This window comes from Rhodnius prolixus, unplaced genomic scaffold (assembly GCF_049639745.1).
Source record: "Rhodnius prolixus isolate KJV_2025 unplaced genomic scaffold, Rpr scaffold_1, whole genome shotgun sequence".
NCBI classification, from domain to species: domain Eukaryota; kingdom Metazoa; phylum Arthropoda; class Insecta; order Hemiptera; family Reduviidae; genus Rhodnius; species Rhodnius prolixus.
In genome coordinates, this window is record NW_027411581.1 from 55,268,719 (window position 1) to 55,294,304 (window position 25,586).

At 32.0% G+C, this 25,586-nt stretch overlaps 2 protein-coding genes across 2 annotated transcripts in view; both read right to left on the reverse strand.

Moving 5' to 3' along the window:
* Positions 1-1,445: 1,445 nt before the first annotated feature.
* On the reverse strand, positions 1,446-18,135 carry LOC141448692 (venom carboxylesterase-6-like). The gene is made up of 17 exons (XM_074117224.1): positions 17,976-18,135; positions 16,866-17,062; positions 16,496-16,649; positions 15,041-15,219; positions 14,803-14,941; positions 13,354-13,489; positions 12,567-12,654; positions 8,072-8,215; positions 7,849-7,998; positions 7,049-7,196; positions 6,037-6,222; positions 4,899-5,095; positions 4,607-4,760; positions 3,441-3,619; positions 3,194-3,332; positions 1,860-1,995; positions 1,446-1,789 (listed from the first exon to the last, which is right to left on the reverse strand). Exons 1-17 carry the CDS (start codon positions 18,133-18,135, stop codon positions 1,615-1,617), a joined length of 2,661 nt encoding a protein of 886 aa, XP_073973325.1. The 3' UTR covers positions 1,446-1,614.
* The window catches only part of LOC141462376 (juvenile hormone esterase-like), a 34,604-nt gene continuing 26,066 nt past the window's right edge, over positions 17,049-25,586 (reverse strand). The window contains exons 10-13 of the mRNA XM_074144182.1: positions 23,153-23,296; positions 20,049-20,198; positions 17,976-18,161; positions 17,049-17,062 (exon numbers count right to left, since the gene is read on the reverse strand). Of these exons, the coding sequence (XP_074000283.1) occupies positions 18,153-18,161; positions 20,049-20,198; positions 23,153-23,296 (303 nt within the window). The 3' untranslated portion in view covers positions 17,049-17,062; positions 17,976-18,152. The remainder of the gene's footprint in view (positions 17,063-17,975; positions 18,162-20,048; positions 20,199-23,152; positions 23,297-25,586) is intronic.

Genomic DNA, 25,586 nt, shown 5'->3' on the forward strand with positions numbered 1-25,586 from the left:
GTCCGGTAGGACAGATGTATAAGGGTTGTTCCAATATTACATTAAGGATTTAAGACTTAATGGTTGTAATATAACGGATTATAGCCAGCCTATCATTCCCCGGCATCCCCATCATCTTAGAAGAATTGTCCCTCCTCTGTTAAACGACCTAAATACACCGATGTCATCATCTTAGTGCAATTGGATTGTAATCTGAAATATTGGCAAAATAAATTATGTCCATCCACGCTTTAGTTAGTTTACAATTACAGTCACATCTCAAGGCATGCATGAGGTACATAAGAGTATTACCAATTAATAAACATCTAGTTGAACTTTAAGTAACTCTCGTATCGTTGTTTATGTTATTCTGTTTTCTTGAAACTTGGAAAACTGTACGCAGAAAAAGTGGACATGAATTCTTTGCACGCTACAATATAAGGTTACATACAAATGCAAAGAAACCCTACGCGAATCTTAAGAAAATTCAAAAGATTTTCCATATTTAAATGGTAGGAACGTTTTCGTGGTAGATTAACCATAATCTCAAATTCGTATCTCCTAAGTGATATATCATATTCGAACGTTCTGTAATTTGTCGTTTTTTAATAGATAATAAATACACATAAATTGACTTGGAACAATTTAAAAATAAAAATTTTCGAACTCAGAGAACACAAAGAATATTTTCAGTAAAAACTAAAAATCTAAAATTCTCACCATCCTTATACTTTCGAAGAAAAAGTAAAAAAAAAAAATTACAAAAATGTCAAGTAACTCATATAAATAATGAGTAACCTCTTTTTACGAATAAGCGGTTTGCAAAGGTTGGATGTTCTTGCAGTTATATAAAATAAAATATTAAAAACAAATATTACTGTAGAATTATGAGAAGAAGGTGTCTTAGATAGATGGGTATCATATTCATGGCAGTTTATTGTAAGTATGGAATTGACCCAAAGAAGTGAACTCAGATGGAATGTGAAAACTGAAAAAAGAGTCTTGCAATTCTGTATTGGAAACCAACAACCCACTAGAATAAGGAGAAAGAGAAACCACAATCACTTTTAACAGCTTTTGGCATCAGAGGGCGATCATTTATCTAGACCAGTGACCAGAATCATGCAATTAGAGAATTGTTCTCTTATCAAAGAAGAAATATTAGGTCTCTTCTTCCCTAGAGCTCATATCTAACAGTAGTAAACTTCAGATAACTCAAGTAATATTCGATGGAATACTCCACTAACTCCATGAATCATTGCAGCAATCATTACGTATTAAAAGACTTATACACATCAACGGTGCCAATGCGCTAATTTTAAGGTAGTAATCTATAGAAGTTAAGAAAACTGAACTTTAAGGGAAATCTGGCCAAATGTTTATTTCAATTAAAAATTAAAGAATCAGCAGTAATCAGTCTGAAAATAATAAAGTCAATAATTTACACTTCACCCTCACTATTGCTCAGTATTTGGATTATAAAATTGAAATCTGGGTTTCTTTCAATAAATTAATTAGTTTACATTCAATATGTTCGTGAATAATTATAGAATTTAAAAGAGATTGAAATAGAAGAAAAACATAAAATAATTCAAAGGAAAAATGTATATTTCACAATTTTTGTATGTAATAAACTCAACAACATTCTATTATTTCTTTATTAAAATGAAGTTGAGACCAAAATTGTATCCTACTAGGTAAAAATGTACTATTAACTGTTACTTCTCCGCTATTTCCAAAACTGATGAAGTTTTGCTGTTCATTGTCCCATTGAGGCCATTCGAAATCGAATCCTGGCGGAGTCGGCTCTCTGCGGAAGCGAATGAATTTAGAAATTAAAACATCAACAATAAAACATTCAAGTAGGAACAAAAAATTACCCTGAACTTATGAAGTTATAAATTAAATTAAGAAGTAAATGTGATATATTTAAATCTTGACTTGTTGTGGGTTCACCAACTTCGAAAGGATTTTCGATTTTCCAAATATAGATTGTATCATCAAAATCAGCGCTACCTGTGCAAAAGAAGTAAGGTATCTTATAATTATGTTAAAATCTATATTGATGATTGCAAACAATTAATAAGAAATATTAATTTCAAATAAGAAACATTAATGTGCGTTTTTGTTATTTTATATTTCATTGCTTATCGATCGAAATATAAATTATTCAAAAAAAATTTTTAAACAAAATCACGCGTGTTCAACTTAGCTTCACTCCAATTACTGTTTAATACTGTGAGGGTAAGTTTAATTGATAGGCGAAATTTATTTTGCATTTATAATGTAAAAAAATGCACCAAATTTATCCATAAACTTCATCTTTTGGATTCGGAGTCCTTGGAGTTACTCTAGCACAGGGGTGGGCAAAGTGCAGCCCGCAGGATACTTGCGGCCCTTTTAACATTTTCCTGCGGCTTGCGTCCCTTTTAACATTTTCCTGCGGCCTGCGGCACAAAATGGCAAATAATAAAAATTTAAATCATAAAATATTTCAAATTTGATGTTAATAAAGTTTGGTAATTTTCGCTAGTACAATTATTGTCTCAGCGTTCAAATCTTTAGATTAGTGATCCGCGCTCTTTCTTTGTATGATCATCCGACTTTTAGTACGCCATTTTTACACAGACACAAAGCGTGTTCTCGCCATCGAAGCTACGGATTTTCGCTTCTTCTCTAGTTATTTATTTTATGGTGATATATAAATTTGAATGCAATCGCATTATTTTTATTTCGTCTGGCTTTTAATAGAAAAAAAGATGAAGGAAGATATGAAGCTATATCATAGAAGTAACTAATGCCGTTTTTTGTTGATTTGTTAATAAATTTCATTTTAATTAATAATCTGTATTTTAGATAGATAAAAACAATTAATAAATAATAACCCGAAATAAATATAAAAAGAAATATACATATATACTGCGGCCCTCGGTAATAAACCAATAACATTTTGCGGCCCACGGTAATAAACCAATACCCCTATGTGGCCCTTTACAGAAAAAGATTGCCCACCCCTGTACCAGCACAATAATAAAAACAATACATCAACAATCCGAGTATTAGTATAATACGTTAGGATCCTCACAGTAGTTTCTTACAACTTCGGACTACTTATGAACGATCAATCTTTAAAACTGAGAAGTGCTAAAAAATAAAAATAAACCATAAACAAGATAGAAAGTCCAGTGCTTCGTAGATCATCGTAAATTCTCACCTACTAGAACTCTTTTGCCAGCCAATATCTCTTGGAAACTATATTCGCCGACATAATCAAAATAATAGAAATAGTGGGGCCCTTTATGCACCTTTAGGGCTTCAACAGCTGGCCAAAAAAACACTCGATCAGAATACATCTGCAGATTAAAGTATTTATTACTTATTACTGCAGCATTTTTATTGTTTTAATTTTCTATCACATTTGAATCGCAAATGAAACAAAGGAAAATTGAAAAAATACCTACAGCAGACAAATTTCGGAGCAATTCCATTGTAATTGGCTGGCCATCGAAGTAGAATTCTCTGACTTCCTTAGATACTTCTTCAGGATTCCTTGCAGTGTTATCGTAATACAATGATATTGATGCTATTTGATTGAATTTTTGATTAAATTCTATCAGAGTTTCTGGTTCACGTACAAATACTGGAAACAAATTCAGTAGAAAATTTATAATAGAATAATAATACTGATAATGATAGAATTCCATAAATGTTTGCCCAACAAATGTTTATACTTTCAATTATTTGAGAAGTGTAGTCCTATAATTAAAGACATTATAATTATTTACAATAAGACACATTCTGAAATAAAATAGAAAAGAAGATTACAAGACTGGAACTATGTCCTACTAATGTCTTAATCAATAAAATACTGGAGGCTGATTTTTGATGAGATTAAATAAAAGAGATTTAAAAAGAACAAAAATTGGCAAAATTTACATAATAGGAAGAATATACATTTTAACATGTTTATATGAAATAAAATCAGCAAATTTTCATTATTTCTTCATTAAAATGAACTTCAGGCCCAAATTCCATCCTACTAGGTAAAAATGTGTTTTAATAGTTATTTATTTATTCCTTGTCCTCACTGATCATGTCTGATTTATGCGTCTCATGACTGAAGTTTATTATTTTTTAAAGAAGTTAAGCACCTCCTAGAATTTATTTTAAATAACTTTAATGCGACTCTTGTTGACAAAGTACAACTTGAACCTAATTTGGACTGTAATGATAGTAACATCTCTGAAATTATTGATCAATAATTATTTGCGAATTGGGAAATAATTTTTTCTGAATCCGTAAATATTCATAACCACATGAATAGTCTTGATAGAAGTGATATTTCTCAATTGGCAGCTAATAATTCTAAATTAAGAAAAAAATAGTTGAACTTGTGGTAGAATTCAAGACATCAAATTGGCTGATTAATTTACTACAATTGTAAGTTGAATCTTATACAGACAACAGTAAGGTAAAGAGTCGTTAAATTGAGTTCAAAATATCTATTGCTGCTATAATTATATATTACTTCTATAATATAGCTGGCTTATAACTCAGACAGTTATTTCTTTATTTTTTTAAAAAGTGGATTCCCTCTAAATGTTGTTTTCTATACTTAGACAATTACCTGCAGTTCTGAGAAAGTCTGCCAAACTATTTACCCCCACAATCCAAGGAACTGGTGCTGGCTCGGCATTGTATGGATTAAACGGAAGAAATGGATTCGCTGCATTTCTATCACATATTGGTGTAAATACTATAACAGGATCCACTTGGAATACCTGTAAAATAAAAGAAAATTAATTTAGATGATAAAGCAAATTAAAATTTGAATATTTAGTTATTATTGAAAACATATAATAAAAACATAAGAACATATAATAATAATAATAAAAAAACAAAAAAAAACAATGGTTTACCCTAAATTCAAGGTAAGCTTCAATCATTGAGTAAGCATTTTTGGTCTGTAAACAATCTAATATCGCTTCGGAGGAATCTGTAGGACAGTCGAACAACTGTGCCATCTTCATTGCTCTACTGCGAGCTACTCCTGGTGGTGTTTTTGTCCAAGGATCCAATGCGGTTCCCTGCTGGCTGATAGCTTTGTGAAATAGGCCTATAAATATAGATATCAATTTCCTAATAAATAATATAGAATACTCTTATTTACTGTCAGCTTTCTTTGGGAATGGCTGCGTACGTTATGAGGGAGAAGTGAGATATTATTAAGTCGGGCAATTTTACTCTTATTTTGGCGAAAATTTTAACAAGTACCACACTGATGTAAGTTAATTTTAAGTGTTGGATAGATCCATAAAAACAACGGAGTTCCTTCATTAGTTTCTCAAGATCTAGACTAAATAGCTATAAATCTGTATTGTGTTACACGAAAAAACGAAGAAACCTGATGAATTAGCTGATTGGGAAACTAAAAAAAAGTACTTAAGATGAAAATAAACAGAATAAGTGATCTACGTTAACAAATGAGTAGTGAGTCTGAAAGTAGAAGTATTGCGGAACCGGACCTTCTCTTCGTGACAAAAAATTTTCCAGAATCTCTGGAGTTATAATATAAAAAAAGATTTTAAGAGGTACTTCCCATTGCAGAAAGTTGGACAACGAAATTCTGGGGAAAAAGGCACTATTTTTGTGAAGGAAAATTTAGGAAACGAATGATATGAACGATCCGTCCAGAAGTCTTTAAAATTTGTGCCAACAATTGAAATCAACTCTAGGTCGTCGATGAAAATGGCTGGGCTTATTTTAGAATAGAAGCGTAAAGTTGCCCCCTTTGAGAGGATCTTAAGAGTCGCAATCGGGCGACACGAATTCCGGCGGCTGCAGAGTTAGACAGTTGAGGTGAAAGGGAAGACTGGCCGTTCTTGCTGGAGTAAAAATAGACCTTGGTCTATTTTTGTCTGTAGAATAAGGATAGAAGAATTGATCAGCTACACAATTTCACTAACACTTTCCACTCTGAGAACTCCTTCAATCAAAACTTTTAACGTCGGCTACAACCTACATGATTGCAAAACAAAACCAATTCCAAAATCCCACCTCTACTCATCGGTGAATACATATGAAAATTAACAGATGCAGCTCCTGCGGTATCACCAATCAGAGTTACTTGGTTAGAATCTCCACCAAAATTGGCAATATTGTCCTGTACCCATTTCAATGCCATAACTTGATCTTTCAGCCCCAAGTTGCCGGGCATTACATCGTCTTCCAAGTTCAGGAATCCTGTCAACACAGATTTTTTTTTCTTAACATGATATTAAAAAACTAAAGAGTATGTTATGTCATCAACTAAGCACAATTCACGCACTTTGAAAAAACAAAAAAATAATCCAATTTTAAATTTAGAGTTTTGCAAAAATTAGAACAAGCTACATGTCGTGTCGTTATGTTAAATTAACTTTTTAAACATAATACCCATCCATAAAACATTTTCACGTTAAAAAATATAGTAAAAAAAAAAGTAGTAAAAGTAAAAAGAAATAGTAAAAGAAATCTCCATAATTCGGATATTGTTAAAGATCGACTTTAGGATTGCTAGTATATTATAAAATCAAATGTTTAATTAAAATATTTTACTATTTAAAAGAAATAAGCAAATCAATAAATATCGTATTGGGATTAATAATTATTAAACGTTTAAATAATATGTTGCTATTTAGAATTAGGTACTTAATATTTACTATTAGGCATTTATCTATTAATGTATCCAGATCATAAATTCAGTAGCAGTGGAGAACCTGTTAAATCACCCGATAAGCCATGAAGAGAAGAAATCATTCAGCGTCAGCCTGAATAGCTCCAATTGCAATTATGTTCGTAAACTGTTCTCTCCAAACTTCTAAACTTACCAAGGATATTTTCGTCAGATTCCTAATCTGAGTGATAGGTTAGACTAAAGGGAAAGTCCTTGGCGACTTGGTGGCGTTGAGTTTTAATTAATACTTAGCAAATAACAGTAATAGTTCTATAGGAATGTTGAGATAAGGAACAGGTGGTAATTAAAGAAAAACAAAGGTGGAGTTCGTAATGCTAAATTACATTCACTTACCAAGCACACTAAGTCTGTAGTTTGGCATCACCACTACCAAGTCATAATCCAAGAAATATTCTGGTGATTTATCGATTTCCCCAGATCCTGAATAAAATGTACCACCATGAACATATACCAGAACTGGCAATAGATTTGTTGGTTTCAACTGGATAAAAGAAATATGTCTTTTTAAATGAGAAATGAAATAAGATAAGCTATTTAATAAGTTAAATAAAGTATTAAATTTTGAATAATAAATCTAAGAAGTAGGTTGTATTTCTTCATTTTTACAGACATTAGTTTATGCATTTATTTTTTCTTAGAGATGTTAAATAAACAAGACCTAAAGTTGCTCACGTTTTTGCGATCCACCTCTTTTTGTAATAACTAATGCTAAAAAGTAGGTTGTGTACCACTATTTTTACAAACAATATTAGAATTTGTTTTCCTGTAAAGGCTTAAATAAATAAAACATTGATAGTTGCTACGATCACATTTCTGCACTTCCTATAAATTAGGAAATAATTTCATATAATTTTGTGTTGTTTTTTTTTTTTTAAAAAAAATTCTATCCACTTATAAATGTTGGAGATTAAGATTTAATTTCTGGCATGAAAATTGGGTCCCATTTCGACCGGGAAGCTACCAGTTTGCAGCAATCATCCTTAACGCTCAGGTTGTCAAGATTGAGTTTGGAAGAAAAAGAAGTGGGTGTCACTGAACACAGACTGAGAGAGAGAATGTGTGTGAGAGGGAATACATTCTTCGTTAGAGCGTTTGATTAAAAAAGACTAATAATATTGGGCATTAGTGCTTACATTTGGACTGTACACAGACAAGTACAGGCAGTCTTCGTTGCCCATTTTGGTGGTGTTAACCTGAGGAAAATCATAAGGTATCTGCACACAGACACTGCCAAAGTTGAAGGCTTCCCTCACACCAGTCCATGGTTCTGGTAGCTGGGGATCCTGAAACATTATTTGTTATTAAAATTACAAAAATGCGAAAAGAGAAATCATTCACATTATTTTGCATTGTCACCTGAAATCTAAGTTCGTTAAGAGGTGGTTTAGCAAATGGAATACCATTGAATGCTGCCACAGTACGACCATTTCTGGATTTAAATTCTCTACCAATTAAACTACCACAGGTTGTGTTCACAATTAGTTCACAACTTTGTGAAATCTGCACATATAAAATCAATTTAATTATTATTATGAAAAAATTCATTGATGTCGTTTAAAATAATAAAGGAAGTAAATGATAGTCTATTATTTGAGGCAGGTGTGATGTTCAACTACCGATCAGATGTCGATGTCCGACAGATGGGCTTTAAAGCATTCCCACTGCTGGAGAAATTGCTGATAGTTATTATCTTATTTATTTCGCCTAATGACATTGTTAAGTGCATTATAAAAACAATTATATTTAAAAATTTGAACCCGGAAAGTTTCTGGATAAAGTAAAAAATATAATGTCAAATAAATAACTAGTGATAAGTTATTTTTTTTCTTATCAAATAAATGGATAAGAAAGTAGGTTTCTAAAATAAAAGATAGAAAACGATTCCGTTTTACAGCGACTTAAAGGTTTTTTTTTTTTTTTTGCGCATCAACAGCTGAGGTTATTGGCGCCCGGAGCTTTTTCCAGTGCACTGCCGGCCTCCGAACAGTGTTCTCTCGTTACAGACAACACTGTCCATCACCGGACAGTGAGCTGTAAGAAGCTCCTAGGAAGAGAAAATCTAAGGGTCAGCTGCTGGATTCGAACCCGGGACCTCCGCGTGGGAGTCCAGTATGCTAACCTCATAGCTAATCCCTTCCCTAAAAAAAAAAAAAAAAGTTTAAAATTGAAGTTTTACGATAAGCAAACATAACCGTGTCAGCCGCGTTAATATTTTCCTTAAATTTTCAAAAACATATTACCAATTATATATTACTCAAATTATTACTTACCAAAAACTAATTTCACAGATATCATTCTGCAAGAATCTTGTGTTTATGTTAATAATTAATAAACAAATTTTACTGCTACATTGAGTAGTTTATACCGGGTGTACACGGAGGGGCAGGTCGATACTTCAGGAGGTATTTCAGCAGCTCAAATGCAACAAAAAATATTCAATTCACTTTGGCCCGATTCTCAATAGTGCCCAAGATATTTGCGTTTTTTAACTTTTCCGACGATATTCGCGTTTTCCGCCATAAAAACGGTCGAAACCTTTCTATCCTTCAACCTACAACAAATCTGCTTATTCCAAACGAAAGAGCATTAAATTTCCTATAAATCTACTTACTCCAAAATCTAAAACGTTTCTTAAAAACCATGAAATCTTTATTTTAATGCCTAAAAAATTCTTTCTCGATGATTTTTGATACAATTTTAAACTTTATTTTTTCAATGATTAATGAATCAAGGAATCACATAATTACAGAAAAAGTTGCGCATTTATTGAGCTTTAAGACCATATGGATTTTTTTGTTTGTTTTCGATAAAACCCTACCCCGAACAGAGGGGTGTAAATGCAGAAAACTGGGATGTTGCATAACCGACTTTTCACTGATATCAAATTATTAATTTACTCGTATACACCTCCACATATACCCCTTTCACATATACTCTGTGAGCCCAAGAGACAGCTGATATATGTAACTACTCGGGTTTTGCTAAAATTTAAAAATGAATAAACATATACTGTAGCCGATCGGTTAGAGGCGAGATTTGAAAAGCTATTATGTATCCAATTCCCAGTCAAGAACTTGGATAATGTGAGAACTTGCTAGAAAAGTATATTTGCTAGTCGGCTACGTCCACGACATTTAATAAGTATTTAGACGTAAAAAATGCCTTAAAAAAAAAGATGTTATATTAACTGAAATGAGAAAATTATGAAATTTTCGCAGCATGTTTTTATTTTACAATGCAGAAAAGACCTCATAAAGAAGAAAATTAATAAAAATAATAATAATAATAATAAAAAGCTTAAGAAACATGTATTTATTAGCTCTGCGCTGGTTTTCTTATTTGCAAGTAATAGAAAATTTAAAAAAAAGTAATAGAAAATAGAAGATTACCAATTATTGAAATATTTTTCAATTTAACGGAAGCACCCAAACCTTCAACTTGAAACTCACCCTTTTGTTTACCTTCGTATAATCCAGAACGAAAACAATAACCGGTTGCACATGGCCCTTTTGCTTGAAACCAAATCGTATTGGTTTCTCTCTTAAAACTGATTCAAAAAATGATGATCGTAATATCTCACCAACTGTTATTTAGTGGGATATAACCGACAGTTTCTGGTTTCATAAAAGAGGAAGCTGCAGAAAAATTACTGGAATGAAATTCTAATCTCCGGACTTCCTTTGGTTGGGAATGATCTAATTCATTTAAGTAAGTCCGGAGGCAGTTCAACAACATCTATTGTTAAACAGTAACAGACTCAAAGTCAAACTGCTCTAAAAAATTAGGGTCCTTAAGTGTTTCTTTTAGTTCACAAAATGTGTAAAATTCTTTGGCTCCCATTTCTGAAAATAAATACAAAATGTTTGCTATAACTCAGAAATTTGTTCACCATATATGCCACAATCTCCATTTGAGGATCGATATTCAAAATCTCATTTTCTCTAATTCTCTAAAATATGTATGGAAGGTAATATTGTTTCCGACAACTAGAACCTTTGAATTAACTGTGCTGAAAGGGCATAGTTTAATTATTAGAAAAATAATTGATAAACAACGAATTTGAAAAATAACATGGCTGCTGTGTATGACTTACCTGGAAATTTTCAATTTGTTTTCTTATTAACACAAAACTAGCAAGAGAATGTAAATGTTTACAATCCACACGGTATCCTAATAACGGCTTTAAATAAATTACTTATTTGCCGCCAAAAAACAGTTCTACAAATTAAAAAAAATATCTCCAATTGGGGGCCATGGCAGTTAATGGGTTTACGTTTATTTATATTTATTGTTTATTAGAACTGTTTATTAGATACGAAATTGATGATTCTCAAGAATTTGCCAACGTTGACTTCAGATTCTTTAGAGCACCTTTATTAATAAATTAGGTAGGTAAAACTAAAGAAATAATCTCTTTCTAATCTTCTTGTTTTTAAGAAATCACAACTTCCACTAAAAGCCTAATCCAAGCTTTGGCGATGCACTACTTAAGGAAAACAGAAGGAAAAACAAAAAGAGGGATAGAAATCGGGAACATGCGTATCTAAAGAATCTTGAGAGGAAGAATAAATGAATGACGAGTAAGGTATTTGAGACAGGAATAAAGAATCCAGGATGGCCAGTGTTGGTTTAGAAGATTTGTAAGTGAGAGATCCCCAATGTGAATCCAGCATAAAGCTTCAGTTTATTTAATTGATAGATTGTTAATAGTAAAGTATGTTCTTCCGCCTTCGACCACTTTCTCTAGCTTGGCAGCCGGAGTTTAGCCTCACCTGAGAAATAGGCAATTACTTCACTTAAAAGATTCTTGGAAAGAAGGAAAGTTTAGAAGAACTTGGGAAAGGGATATTCAGTAGAGATTCCCAGTTTTGCAGTACTTAAATTCATGACAGCTTTACTATTACGCCTAATGAAATGTCACTTAATGAGGCTGTCCTGAACCAGTGTTTCGATCTGCGCCTTACTAACATTTAATAATAATAATAACACCAGAAAGTTCGCTGTTTAAGTTTAAAGCTTGTTTTTCAAACATAGAGCACACTGTGGCTCCAACATCTGGACGATCTTTTGTCCATTAGCAGTAATGTTATTAATATTCGAGAAAGTCATGATTCATAAACCAGTGTATCTACCAAACAACCAATCTAGGTCCTCTACTTTTTTAGCCGCTCTATTTAAGCAGTCAGTTTTTATTCAACCAAGGAAGGCACACAAAATTTTCTTTTTCAGGTTGAGAGAATGTAGGGATTCGGAACCAAATAACTGTGACCAGAATCATCAAGAGATTTTAGTTTCTTCTTCACTAGAGCTCACATCGAACAGAGCACTTTATATAATTCCACTAAATCCATAAAATATTGCAACAATCATCACATATTAAAAAACTTGCACATCAACAGAGACAATTTATAATTTTAAAAGCCTATCATCTGTAGTACTAGTTAAGACATTTGACAATGTTAAAAAATATTATTAAAGGAAAATTTAGCTAAATATTAATTTAAATTAAAAATTATATAGATAACTAGCAGTAATCAGTCTGAATATAAATCGATAAACCATGTCATATACTCACTATTGGAAAATGTATTTATTAACAAAACTGTATAAATCAGGGTGCCTTTCACCGAATTAAGAAATCATATTCCTTCAATATGTTCGAGAATAATTGTAGAAATTAAAAGAGATTGAAACAGAAGAAAAATATAAAAAAATTAGTTAAAAAGAAAGAATGTATTTTTTACAATTTGTGTATCTAATAGAATCAACAACATTCTATTATTTCTTTATTAAAATGAAGTTGAGACCAAAATTGCACCCTACTTGGTAAAAGTGTACTATTAACTGTTACTAATCCGCATTTTCCAAAACTGATGAAGTTTTGTTGTTCATTGTCCCATTGAGGCCATTCGAAATCGAATCCTGACGGAGTCGGGTTTCTGCGGAAGAAAATAGGTTTAGAAATTAAAACATCAACTCTAAAATATTCTGGTAAGAACAAATATTTACCCTAAGAACTGATCTAACTAATGAATACTATTACAAAATTTTATTCAGACAATGAGTAATAGATGGTCAGAAAGGTTGAGTATGTGAACCCCCTTGTTTCCGAAAACCAAAACGGATTTCGTAGAACCATAGGTTCCCTGAATAGTTTATTAACTTTATCTTCTTTTATTAAAATAGAAGGAACTTTATTTTCTCTTATTAATTGTCAAATAGAATAAAAATAAAAGGAAAGTGTATGCATGTTTCATTGACTTCTCTGTGATATTCTATCTTTATCGACGATTTGGAGAGATTTATACTAGATAACAACGCTGGTTGTGTACAAATCAATCGTAATACTGGGATACCATCCCTAATATATGCGGCTGATGTTGTACAGTTGTCTAACTCTCCAGTGGAAGCCAGAAAGGAATAGTTACTTTTGTAAAAATATTGTCAGATTAATAGATTGCAAGTCAATACAAGTAAATGTAAAATAATAATATTTATAAGAATGTCTCTTCTTTTTTTTTTATGTTTTTTTATACATACATATATTACGAGTACTTTATGTCTAGTCACACTTTTCATCTATTATATACCTAGAGTATTTTGTAGATGTAAAATAAATATAAATAAAATAAATTTACCCAGAAACGATGAAGTTATAAATTAAATTAAGTAGTAAATGTGATATATTTAAATCTTGACTTGTCGTTAGTTCACCAACTTCGAAAGGATGTTTAATTTTCCAAATGTAGATTATATCATCTAAATCAGCGCTACCTGCGCAATGTAAATAAGTAATCTTATAATTATGTTAAAACCTATATTGATGATTGCAAACAGTTAAAAAATATTAAGTTCAATAAGAAATATTAATGTACGTTTTTTGCTTTTCAAATGGAGAATCAAAACCAACGTTACGAAGTCTAAGTTTATAGTATTTACTCTCAGACGGAAAATCCTATCTCCTGTCATCTTGAACCAAACTTCTGTACCAGCTGTGGACAAAGTACGCTCCCTTGGACTGCGCCTAGAAGCAAACGGTTGACATGGAATCCCCCATACTAGACTGAAAAGACAAGAAACTAACCAACGCTACAAAACTTCTCGCCAGACTACTTGACAAACGTTCGAAACTTAACCTACATAACAAAAGACTCATATCTAATGTTACTGCGACCCATTTGGTCTTACGACATCGAAGTATGGGGATCGACTAAGCGTTCCAACTCACTACGCCTCCAGGCATTACAGTCAAAAATACTTCGAAAACTTCTTAACGCTCCGTTCTATGTATCTAACCTCACTATCCATAATGACCTCAAAATTCCTTTCATTACAGATCTTGCTAACACTCGTTTCTTCAAATTTCATTCCTCTACAGCAGCTCATCCTAACCCTCTCATAGAACACCTATCTTCCTCCACATTACCAGGTAATCCTCTAAGGAGATTGAAGAGAAGATGGCCTCGTGATCTTCTCTTATCTTAAGCAGGTTACTGGAGTGGCACCACTGGGTGCCTTCTCCACTCATGATTTCCTTTTATTCCTTTTCTCTTTCACCGTATTTGCTTGTTGCAACAACTGTTGCAGGGGAAAATTGCAATAAAAGATTTAAAAAAAAAAGAAAAGTTTTTTGTTATTTTAACTCATTATTTATTGATAGAAATACAAATTAATCAAACAAATTTTGTAAACATAATCATAAAGTTCAAGTTTGCTTCACGCCCCTTACGATTAAATATCTTTTCATATCGCCCTGAGATGTGTTTAATTTATTGAAAATAATAATCTATATTGCGAGGTAAGTTAAATAGGTAAGCGAAACTTATTTTAAATTTGTAAGATATAAAAGAATGCACAAACATCATTCGTAAACTTCTTCTTTAGGATTCGGAATCCCTACGGGCACCCTAGCACAATACAAACGACCATCCCAAAATGGCATAATATGTTAGGAGACAGAGTAGTTTTTTTACTCAATCAGCAGAAGCTAACATACACAATCAAACTTTATACTATGATGTGCTGAGAAAACAGACCTTAACCAAGAAAGCAGGTCTAATGCTTTGCAGATAAACATAAATTCTTACCTACTAAAACTCTTTTGCCAGCAAATATGTCTTGGAAAGTATATTCACCGACATACTCAAAATAATAGAAATAGTGAGGACCTTTATGCACCCTCAAGGCTTCAACAGCTGGCCAAATAAACATTCTATCAGAATACATCTGCAGAATAAAAGATCCATTATTTTCCACTACAGCTTATTTCTTTTATCACATTGTAAGTAAACAAATAAAATAAAAACAATTGAAAAAGGTACCTACTTCAGTCAAATTTCTGAACAATTCCATCGTAATTGGCTGGCCATCAAAGTAGAATTCTCTGATTTCCTTAGTTACTTTTTCTGGATTCGTTGCAGTGTTGTCATAATATAATGATATTGGTGCTATTTTATCGAATTGTTGATTAAATTCAATTAGGGTTTCTGGTTCACGTACAAATACTGGAAACAAATTCAGAATATTTACAAATAATAGCGCAATAATAATACTGATAATGATAGTATTTCATAAATTCTTCAATAAATGTTTACTCTTTCAGTTACTTGAGTATTGTAGTACCATTATTAAGGACATTATTTACAATAAGACTAGTTCAGATATAAAATAGAAAAGAAGAGTAAAAGACTGGAACCATGTCCTGTAATCAATAAGATTCTGGAGACTAATTTTTCGATATTAAATAAAAGAATTTGAATTCCTTTTTGTGACCGTAAATTATTAAATATTATTGTATATCTGATTTACAGAATTTTTTAACTTTAGGAATAAGCGATACTCCCATTATAACATGATATTGTGTACCTGTGAAATTTATCTACTATTGGAGTGATTTGTTTTTTTAAATGATGCTTAGGGTGGGCGACTCTAAAGAACGCCAAACAAAAAAAAATATTGGTTTAACGTTTCGAATAAAAGTGGAAGTTATTTGTAGGCAAATACAAACCGATCACGTCTCACTCATATGTTTGATGTCGAATGCACTGAAGAACATAATTCCTCAAGAAGAAGTCAGCTGTCCTCGTACATCACTAGAATTTTTTTAAAATAATTTTAAAGCAACGCTTAACAAAAGTAGACAAGTCTATGCTCGCTAAAACTGTAAGTACCCTCTATGAGCTTATTAATCAATTCATGAATATGGAAAAACGTTCTCTAAATCCATCATATTCTTAACAATTGGATAGTCAGCTACGATTGATGTTTATGAATAGGAAACTAACAATTCTAGAATGCAGAAAATATAGTTGAACTTGAAGCAGAACTCAAGAGATCAAATAGGCTGATTAATTTTCTACAATTGTAAAATTGAACCTTACACACACAAATGTTAAATTGAGGTGAAGTTAAAGTGCTTAAATTGAGGCGCCACGATTGCCAAGCGGTTAGAGGCGAGACCTGTAAAGTAAATATGTGGTACTGGGTTTGATTCCCGGTATCTTGAATTTTATTTAATGGTTAATATGAGAACTTTACAGTAAAGTATATTTGCTAGTTGCCTCCGTTTATGACACCTAATGTAGTAGTTGAATGTAAAGCCCGCCTGAAAAAATAGACATTACTTTACTTTACTAGTTCTTAGATTGAGTTCAAGATGTTTACTCCAGCTGTTGATTGACTTGGATGCTCCTATATCTTAAGAGCTGGCATATAACTAACTTTTTTTTTTAAATTTAATGCCCTCAAAAAGGTTGTATTCTACTTTTAGATATTAATTACATCCAGTTCTGAGAAAGTCAACCAAACTGGGAAGGCCCACAATCCAAGGTACTGGTGCCGGCTCGGCATTGTGTGGATTAAACGGAAGAAATGGATTCGCTGCATTTCTATCACATATTGGTAGAAATACTGTAAGAGGATCCACTTGGAACACCTGCAAAAGAAAAGGTAATTGAATTTACATGTTAAAGCAAATTTATTAAGAAAATTTTAAGTCTTAATTAGAATTCTTGAACAAACTTATTACTTTAAATAATTTCAATTTAATAATTTTTTTCCACTCATTCCTATTGAATATAATGTTGAAATTTATTTTGGTATTACCGTAGAATTATCTATCTAGGTATAATAAATAAAAACATAACTTCACCTTAAATCTACTGTAAGCTTCAGTCAGTGAGTAAGCATTTATGGTCCGTAAGCAATCCAATATCGCTTTGGAAGAATCTGAAGGGCAGTCGAACAACTGTGCCATCTTTATTGCTCTACTGCGAGCTATTCCTGGAGGTGTTTTTATCCAAGGATCCAGTGCTGTTCCCGACTGGCTGATAGCTTTGTGAAATAAGCCTAAAAATAAATATAGAAATTTTATAATAAATAATTCATTATTTTAAATATAGGTTTTGTTTGGTAATGGCTGGGGGGGTACATTAAGAAGGAGAAGGAGCCATTATCAAGCGTGGCAATTAATTTTTTTTTTTTTTTTTGAATAAGTAAACAACAATCACCATGTTGATTTTGAATTTTTCGTAGGTATATATGCATTCTTTAAAAGCAGCGGAGTTTCTCCTTCAGTTTAAACCAGTATTGCGTAATACGAGAAGGCGAAGAAAGCTGAAGAATCAATCGATTGGTTTGATACTTGAACTACTTTCAAAACAGTTAATGATTTCAGGTATCTAGACTCAAAACAAAAAGTAATAAAAAAATAAACAAAATAAGTGATCTATAACAAATAAGAAATGAGTCAGAAAAAAAAAGAAGTATTGCGGTCCCTGCTCTACTCTTCATGACAAGAATTTTTCCAGAAGCGCTGTGGAAATAATATAAACAACGAATTTAAGAGATCCAACGTAGACAAGAAAATTGGATTACTAAATACTCGGGGAAAATGCAGTATTTTTGATGAAAAAATTGTTGAGAAAAATTTAGGAAACGATGAAGGATTAGAAAGATACGCCAAAATGAAGACTTTAAAAAGTTTGGCTAACAATTGAAATCAACTCTAGGTCGTCCATGAAAATGGCTGGGCTTATTTTAGAATAGAAGCGTAAAGTTGCCCCCTTTGAGAGGATCTTGGGAGTAGCAATCGGGTGACCCGAATTCCAGCGGCTACAGAGTTAGACAATAGAGGTGAAACGGAAGACTGGCCGTTCTTGCTGGAGTAGGGCAAGGTCTATTTTTGTCTGTAGAATAAGGAAAGAAGCATTAATCATCTACACAAATTTTACTAACACTTTCAAAATTCCAAATTGTTTACCTCTACTCATCGGTGAATACATATGTAAACTAACAGATGCAGCTCCAGCGAAATCACCAATCAGAGTTATTTGGTTAGAATCTCCACCAAAATTGGCAATATTGTCTTGTACCCATTTCAATGCCATAACTTGATCTTTCAGCCCCGAGTTGCCGGGCATTATATCGTCTTCCAAGGTCAGGAATCCTGTTAGCACAGATTATTTTTTAATATGCTATTAAAAAACCAAAGAGAAAGTAATTATTAGTACAAAAAAGTACATTACACTTTCAAATTACATTCACTTACCAAGCACACCAAGCCGGTAGTTTGGCATCACCACTACCAAGTCATAATCCAAGACATATTCTGGTGATTTATCAATTTCACCAGATCCTAAATAAAATGGACCTCCATGTATATACAAGAACTGGTAATAAATTTGTTGGTTTCAGCTGGGTACAAAAAATATATATATATTTTTCTGATGAGAAATAAAATTAGATAAATTAATAAATAAGTTAAATAAATTAATAATTTTGTATTAATAAATCTATAAAGTAAGGTGCATGTATTTCTTTGTTTTTACAGGCAATATTAATTTATTTATTTTCTCGTGGAGATATTAAATAAAGAAAACTTAAAGTTGATCTCGTTTCTGCGCTTCTCTAAACAAAAGTAATTTCACATAAGTTTTTTTTATTGTGTTAACAAAAATTCAATCAACTATTTAAAGCAGAGAGTTAAGTATTAATCTATATATATATATAAAAATGAATATGTGTCTGTCTGTTTGTACTCGATAGATTCAAAAACCATACATCCAATCGCCGTGAAAATTTAGGAAATTATTAGATATATCCCCGGGAAGGTTTTTGGATTTTTTTTTTTTAAATCAGAGTTGGGGTTCTAGGTGCACCCGAACAAATATCCCAAAAATATCAAAATAACATTTAATTAGTAATATTTGTGAAAAGTGTAACCATGAAAACCATGAAAAACAGTTTTTTGCAATTATTAATACGAGAATAAATTACACCGACGATGGTGGAAAATCCATTAAACTAAAAGTACTCAACAATACTATTGATGTTGATAATCGTTGGGTAGTACCATATTCTCCATTACCACTAAAAACGTATAACGCACACATATGTAAATGTTGAGTACTGCAATTCAGTGAAAGCTAGAAAATATATTTGCAAATATGTGAACAAAGGAAGCGATATGGCAGAGTTTGGAGTGGAAAATACAACTGCATCTAACGATGTAGTCACCCAATATCAACTGGGACGCTTCATAAGTAGCAATGAGGCTGTATGGCGTATTACCTGAATATCATTTTCCATTCATGAACGATATTGAACGGTTGTTCATTTAGCAGTACATCTTGAAAATGGACAGCGTGTGTATTTTACATCAGAAAATGTACGTGCAAGAGCAATGTCACCACCGCCAACAACATTAACTGAATTTTTCACATTATGTAGAAATGATACCTTTGCAAGGACACTACTGTACTCTGAAGTAGGGATAATTTTATTGTTAATTTTCATTTCGATGTATTGTATACATTTGATCATTAATACATTACGTTTGAGGTATCAAAACTGCCTTTTTGTTCAAACACAGCAACGTGTGAACGGGTACAGCTAGTTACTTTATAAAAATTGATTTAGGTCATTCAAGAAAAATGTTTTAGTTTTTCATTAAAATTCATTCCAGCCAGATAGCAAAAGTATTTAATAAAATTAAGAGCCCAGGTGTAGTGGACTAAATATTTAAAACTAAGCTTTTTAGTAGGATTTCAGAGTAGACAAAAATTTCCAACATTTCTACTAATCCTCAAATGATGTGTTTCTTAGTTTAAGCAGGTAAAAGCCGTAACCATGGTAGCGGGGAGCAACCAGTTTGGGATAACCATCCAGCAATCATCCTCAACGCTCAGGTTGTAAAGGTTGCGTTTGGAAAAAAAGAAGGGTGTCACTGATCCTGGACTGAGATTGAGAGAGTGTGAGAGAGAATACAATCTTCAGCACCTATAAGCACAAAAGAGCGTAAAAAAGACTCATAATATTTGGTATTAGCACTTACATTTGGACTGTAAACAGACAAGTATAGACAGTCTTCATTGCCATACTCGGTGGTGTTTATTAGAGGATAATCGTAAGGTTTCTGCACACATACACTGCCTAAGTTGTAAGCTTCTCTCACACCGATCCATTGTTCTGGTGGCTGGGGATCCTGCAACATTATTTCTTATTAAAATTACGAATCTCGTGCATGCACACTTTATGATAGGTTGTGTTAAATTCGTTCTTGTGTTCTTTTTCATTTTTTTTAAGTAAATAGTGCTTGCTCTTTAATTTAATTGTGTATTGACTTTAATAATTGGACTTGGACAAGTATCAAAATCATAAAATTTTGTGTTGCGAAGTCGTAAATTTAAATAATTTCATTTGCATTTAATGAAAAGAGTGTTTTGTAGTCAGATATGGCTAGTGATAGTGCTGCCCCACTCAGTGCACAGGTAACTAACTGGTGGAGGGGATCATGTATGTAGCTTTAATTTTAATAGACTAGTAGACAGACTGGACGTTACAGTTGGAAACATGGATACCCTTAACAAAGAGACTTCCGACATTAAAACACAAAACAAAGAAATTAATACTTTTATTAGTTGCATTAATACTTCTCTTTTAAATTTTGGCAGAGCTAACTAAAATTAAAGCTGAAAATAAACTTCTGCGAAAAGAGAACGCGATACTTAAGGGAGATTTATGTAAGCTGGCAACATTAGTAAACATAATTTGCAGTATCAATATACTTTTTAAAGAAAATGAAAATTTATTTGAGGTAATTACGGAGGTATCTGAAAAAATTGGATTTTTTTTTGACACGAGATTATTTAGATGATTTTTTTCGCCTTCGCAAGTTTAATAAGAAATACGAACCTCCTATTATGATTAAATTTGTTCATAATATTGAAACCTAAAATTGACCAGCCAAAAAACGATTAACCGAACGACTAAATAGTCATCTCAGTTTGGGATTTTGGAATGTTCATGGCTATTATACACTTTACAATTTGTCCACAATTGAAAACTTGAAAATTACAGAATTAGATAAAATTGGTTTATCTAAAACTTGGCAATACTCGGAATCTTTCGCTATACCAGATTTTCTACAAAATAACAATTTCTACTTTGAAACGGCGGGTAAAGTTTTCACTAAAGGAAGTGGTGGTGTTATTATTTTTATTCCCTCCTTCCTCCCAGAACTCCAAATGATATTAGTTTCTATGCCCCATTTCATCCCGTTCTTGATAATGATATCTCCTTGGATGAACTAATGAACAGCATTAAAAACCGTAAAACAAATAAGGCAGTTGGACCCGATAATATTTCTAATGAATGTTTTAAATTTTTGCCACCTGTTTGGACTCATTACTTACAAAATATGTATGTTCAATAAAATATGGAATACAGAATACTTTTCTAATTCTTGGCACAAATAAAATTAAAGTTATTACATAGAAAAGGCGATGTCTTGGATCCGTTAAACTACAGAGAGCTCGCTATGTTCAATTCAATTGTCAAAATATTTATACTCGTATTATGATTAAGTGCTTTTGCGTTACTCTGCTGGCCTCTTCATGGTCAGAAACCCAGAAATTATTAAAAGTCCTTAAAGAGTACTGTACCATTAACTCACGGACAGTTAATAAAAAAAAAACTCATAGTTCCATTTTCTAGTGGGGGGGAACTTGTCGAACTTAAAAAAGTGCTTTTATGGTAATGAAAATATTAAACTTTCATGCACTTTCAATTACTTGGGCGTTGTTTTTAGTTCTTCCGGCAATTTTCGGAAAGCCACCAGTTCCCTTTTAGCGAAGCGTGTACCTGCCCGAACTGTTGTTTTGGGTATTTTAAAGGCGAGAAAGTTTAACTCTTGGCCTGTCATAGCTAGGTTGTACAATTCAATTGTTGATGGTTTACTTTTATTTATGACCAAGTTTTGAGGTTGTAACTATTCAGATATTATTGAAGTAAGCCAGTGGTGTTTTGTAAAATCAGTTTTGGCCTTGCACGTTAGGATGAAAATATTCAAGGGAATGTTGAGATGGTGGATGGCACTGATGTCAATGCCTGCTAATCGTTTACCAAAAATATGTTTTCTAAGATTGAATGAAATAATGAATATTCCCTCTGAGCCTTTTAATTGGGCAAGTAAATTAAATTATTATTTGTCTACTATAGGTGCGGACGATATTTGGCGAGCTCTTTCACCTAAATGTAACAAAAAACAGTTATCATAATTTATTAAGTGCTTTTAAAATGAATTTAATTGGTAAAGACATTCAGTTTGTTTTGAATTCTAGATTTAATTCTTATTTTTGATTAATTAAATACATTAGTCTAATTGAATAGGAAGAGGAATGCATTAATCTGAATATAAGATTGACTAAAAATTAGAATTTTGGCCCAGGTTAGAATGGCGTCTGAAAAAACTAAGAAGAATCAAATTCTTAACATATCAAAATTGAAAATAATTGTAAACTGTGTTTTAATGGTAAAGATATTTTCATTCATTACTTATTGAGATGTAATTTGTTGGTCCCATTAAGATTGGTATATTTGAATAAATATATTTCTGATAATGATGATTAAACAATTTTAGAAAACAATATTGACTTTAGGCAGGAATGTTCAAAAAATCTCAGATATTTACACAATACATATTTATGTAACAATATGTTATATGGTAAAATCATTAAAACTTATATTATCATGTGTTTAGAAATCTTTTTATTACACATTATTAATATAAATTTAACAATAATTAAATTAATGCAGTTTATAACAATAAACTACTATAAAAGATAATAATAATGGATAAAGTTAGTGAGAGAAGTGAAATTAGAAAGAATGTTCTGTTTATATTCTGAAATTTATTTTGTTCAGAGTTTCTGTTCCGGAGAGAATAATTTGTTTCTTAGTTTTTCTATGTTTAATCTTTTGTGTACTGTTATTTGAGTATTGTGTATTTTGATTTGTGGTTTAAAAATCGTATATTTGTATGTACGAAGCTCATACCTATGAAATTTTTATATTTCAGTAAGCTACCAAATAAATAGACAAATATTAAAAGTATAAAAGTGCACAGAGAGAAACAATCACATTATTTTATATTGTCACCTGAAATCTAAGTTCGTTAAGAGGTGGTTTGGCAAATGGGATACCATTGAATGCTGCCACAGTACGACCATTTCTGGATTTAAATTCTCTTCCAATTAAACTGCCACAAGTTGTGTTCACAGTTAGTTCACTACTTTGTGAAATCTGCACAATTAAAATTAATTTAATTATTATTCTGAAAAAAATCATTGATGTGATTTAAAATAATAAAGAAAGTAAATGATAGCCTATTATTTCAGCTAGGTTTAATGACCGACCGAGACGGAGGATTTAGAGCTTTCCCACTTCAGGAGAAATTGTTGATAGTTATTATCTTATTTATTTTGCCTAATGACATTATTAAGAACATTTTAAAAAAAGATATGTACTAAAAACTTGAACCCGGAAACACTCTATTTAAGTAGAACAATATAATTACAAAATAAATAACACTAACCAGTGATAGAAATTATTTTTTTTATATCAAATAAAGGAAATGTAAATAAAGGGAAACGAAAGTAGGTTTCTAAAATAAAAGTTGTTAGAAAACAGTTCCATTATCCTGAGGCTAAAAAAGTTTAGAATTTAAGTTTTATGATAAGCAAACAATAACTGTGTTGGCTGCGGTAACATTTACCTAAATTTTCAAAAACATAGAACCAATGCACAGTAAATCAAAATATTACTTACTAAAAACTAAGTTCACAGATAACATTCCGCTTAAGAATCTAATGCTGCCGCTACTAATTAATAGATAATCTTTACTGCTACATTGTGTACTTTATATAATTGATACAAAGACTGTCGGAGTAAAAATATAAAAAACTCGTATTAGAGATAAGAGATTTTCTTCTGATTTACGTTCATTGAGGTCGCAAACCCTAGTAACTATTTTCTTAGAGTCCATGTTTCTCCCATTTGCAAAAAAACTGTTTCTATTCAGGTACTCCCTTTTAATAAGTTCAGCGCGATTTTCTGGTTAAAGTTCAATAATGGAGCAATTATTTTCATTATATGGCCACACCAAATGTTTTGTAAAAACTTTGTGAGGCACATGGTAAATATAGCGCATTTCAGTATTTTATTATAACGATTTAATGCGCATCAACATCTGTGGTATTACCGGCCCGCGGACAGTGTTCTCCCGTTACAGAAAACACTGTCAATCACCAGGCAGTGAACTGTAAGAAGCTCCTAGGAAGAGAAAATCTAAGGGCCAGCAGTTGGATTCGAACCCGGGACCTCCGTGTGGGAATCCAATACGCTAATCGCTTAGCTAATCCATACAGTATTATAGGCCAACCCATGTTTGTAAAGAAATTTCATTCTAACTGAACTATATGCCATAATTTCCTAGAATGGCTAACGCGCATTCACTTCACATTCCAACTAAGTGTATAACAAGGGACCTGGTCACTCTCCTTCCCTTTTACTCAGGTATACCTCCTGCATATAAATTAGTGAAGCTTCTCTTTATCTCCACCATTCATCCGCACAACGTATGTCTCATCTTCCACAAAATATCCGTCAAGGAAGCAGCTAATTGTAGCTGATTATAACGCAGTTTATATGATTTTCTTACATGAGACAGAGTTGAGTCACCAATTCCAATTCAGTTTTTTTCAATCCGGAAATAATAAGCCTATTCCGATGCTTTCTGAATCGGAAAAAAAAAGTTGTACAATGAGCTGTATTTTGGCCATCGATAAGTTTTTAAGACATTTGTAGGAGGTTTTCGGAGACTTATCTGTTTTTAACCTACATGAAAATATTTTTGAAACATCCTGATATAAATTGACAAAAATGGTAAAAAAAAAAGTTCATAGCTCCGTAGGGGGAAGTAGATTAATAACTTGTTCAGGAAGCTTGCCTCCCCTGCGGGTATCCAAAATTAACAGCGCATCAACACCTCCACATATACACCTTTTCACAAATACTCTGAGAACCCAAGAGACAGCTGGTATGTGTAACTACTTGGGTTTTGCAAAAAATATAAAAATGAATACAAATATACGATCTGCAAATCTATTATGTATTGTGTTCGATTCCCATTCTTGGACCTTGGTTATTATTAAATGTTTAATACGAGAACTTGGTAGTGAAGTATGTTTGCTAATGGCCTACGTCACGTCCACGACATTTAATTGATAGTTTGGTATTTAGTAGCAAGGATACCTGAAAAAATAAACGTTAATTTACATTGTTTTATGAAATGAAAAAATTCTGAAATTTTCGCAACCTGTAATTATTTTACGAAGCAGAAAAACCTCTTAAAAAACAAAATGGAAAAGCTTTAATATGCTAAGATAATATTGGATATTTAATTAAACATTATGAGAAAAATGTCTGAACTAATTTGATATCTGTATCAAATTTGAAGTCAATAACCATCCATCTACCCAGATTTCTCATTTATGAAGGTTTGATAATAAAACATTAGTAACATGGGCACATC

Coding starts and splice junctions, on each gene's coding strand:
- LOC141448692 (XM_074117224.1), bottom strand. CDS start 18,135: ATGCCCGGCAACTCGGGGCTGAAAGATCAAGTTATGGCATTGAAATGG. Junction 14,942..15,040: donor TGTTCAGAAATTTGACTGAA/GTAGGTACCTTT, acceptor TTTATTCTGCAG/ATGTATTCTGATAGAATGTT. Junction 1,790..1,859: donor TATAACTTCATAAGTTCAGG/GTAATTTTTTGT, acceptor TCGCTTCCGCAG/AGAGCCGACTCCGCCAGGAT.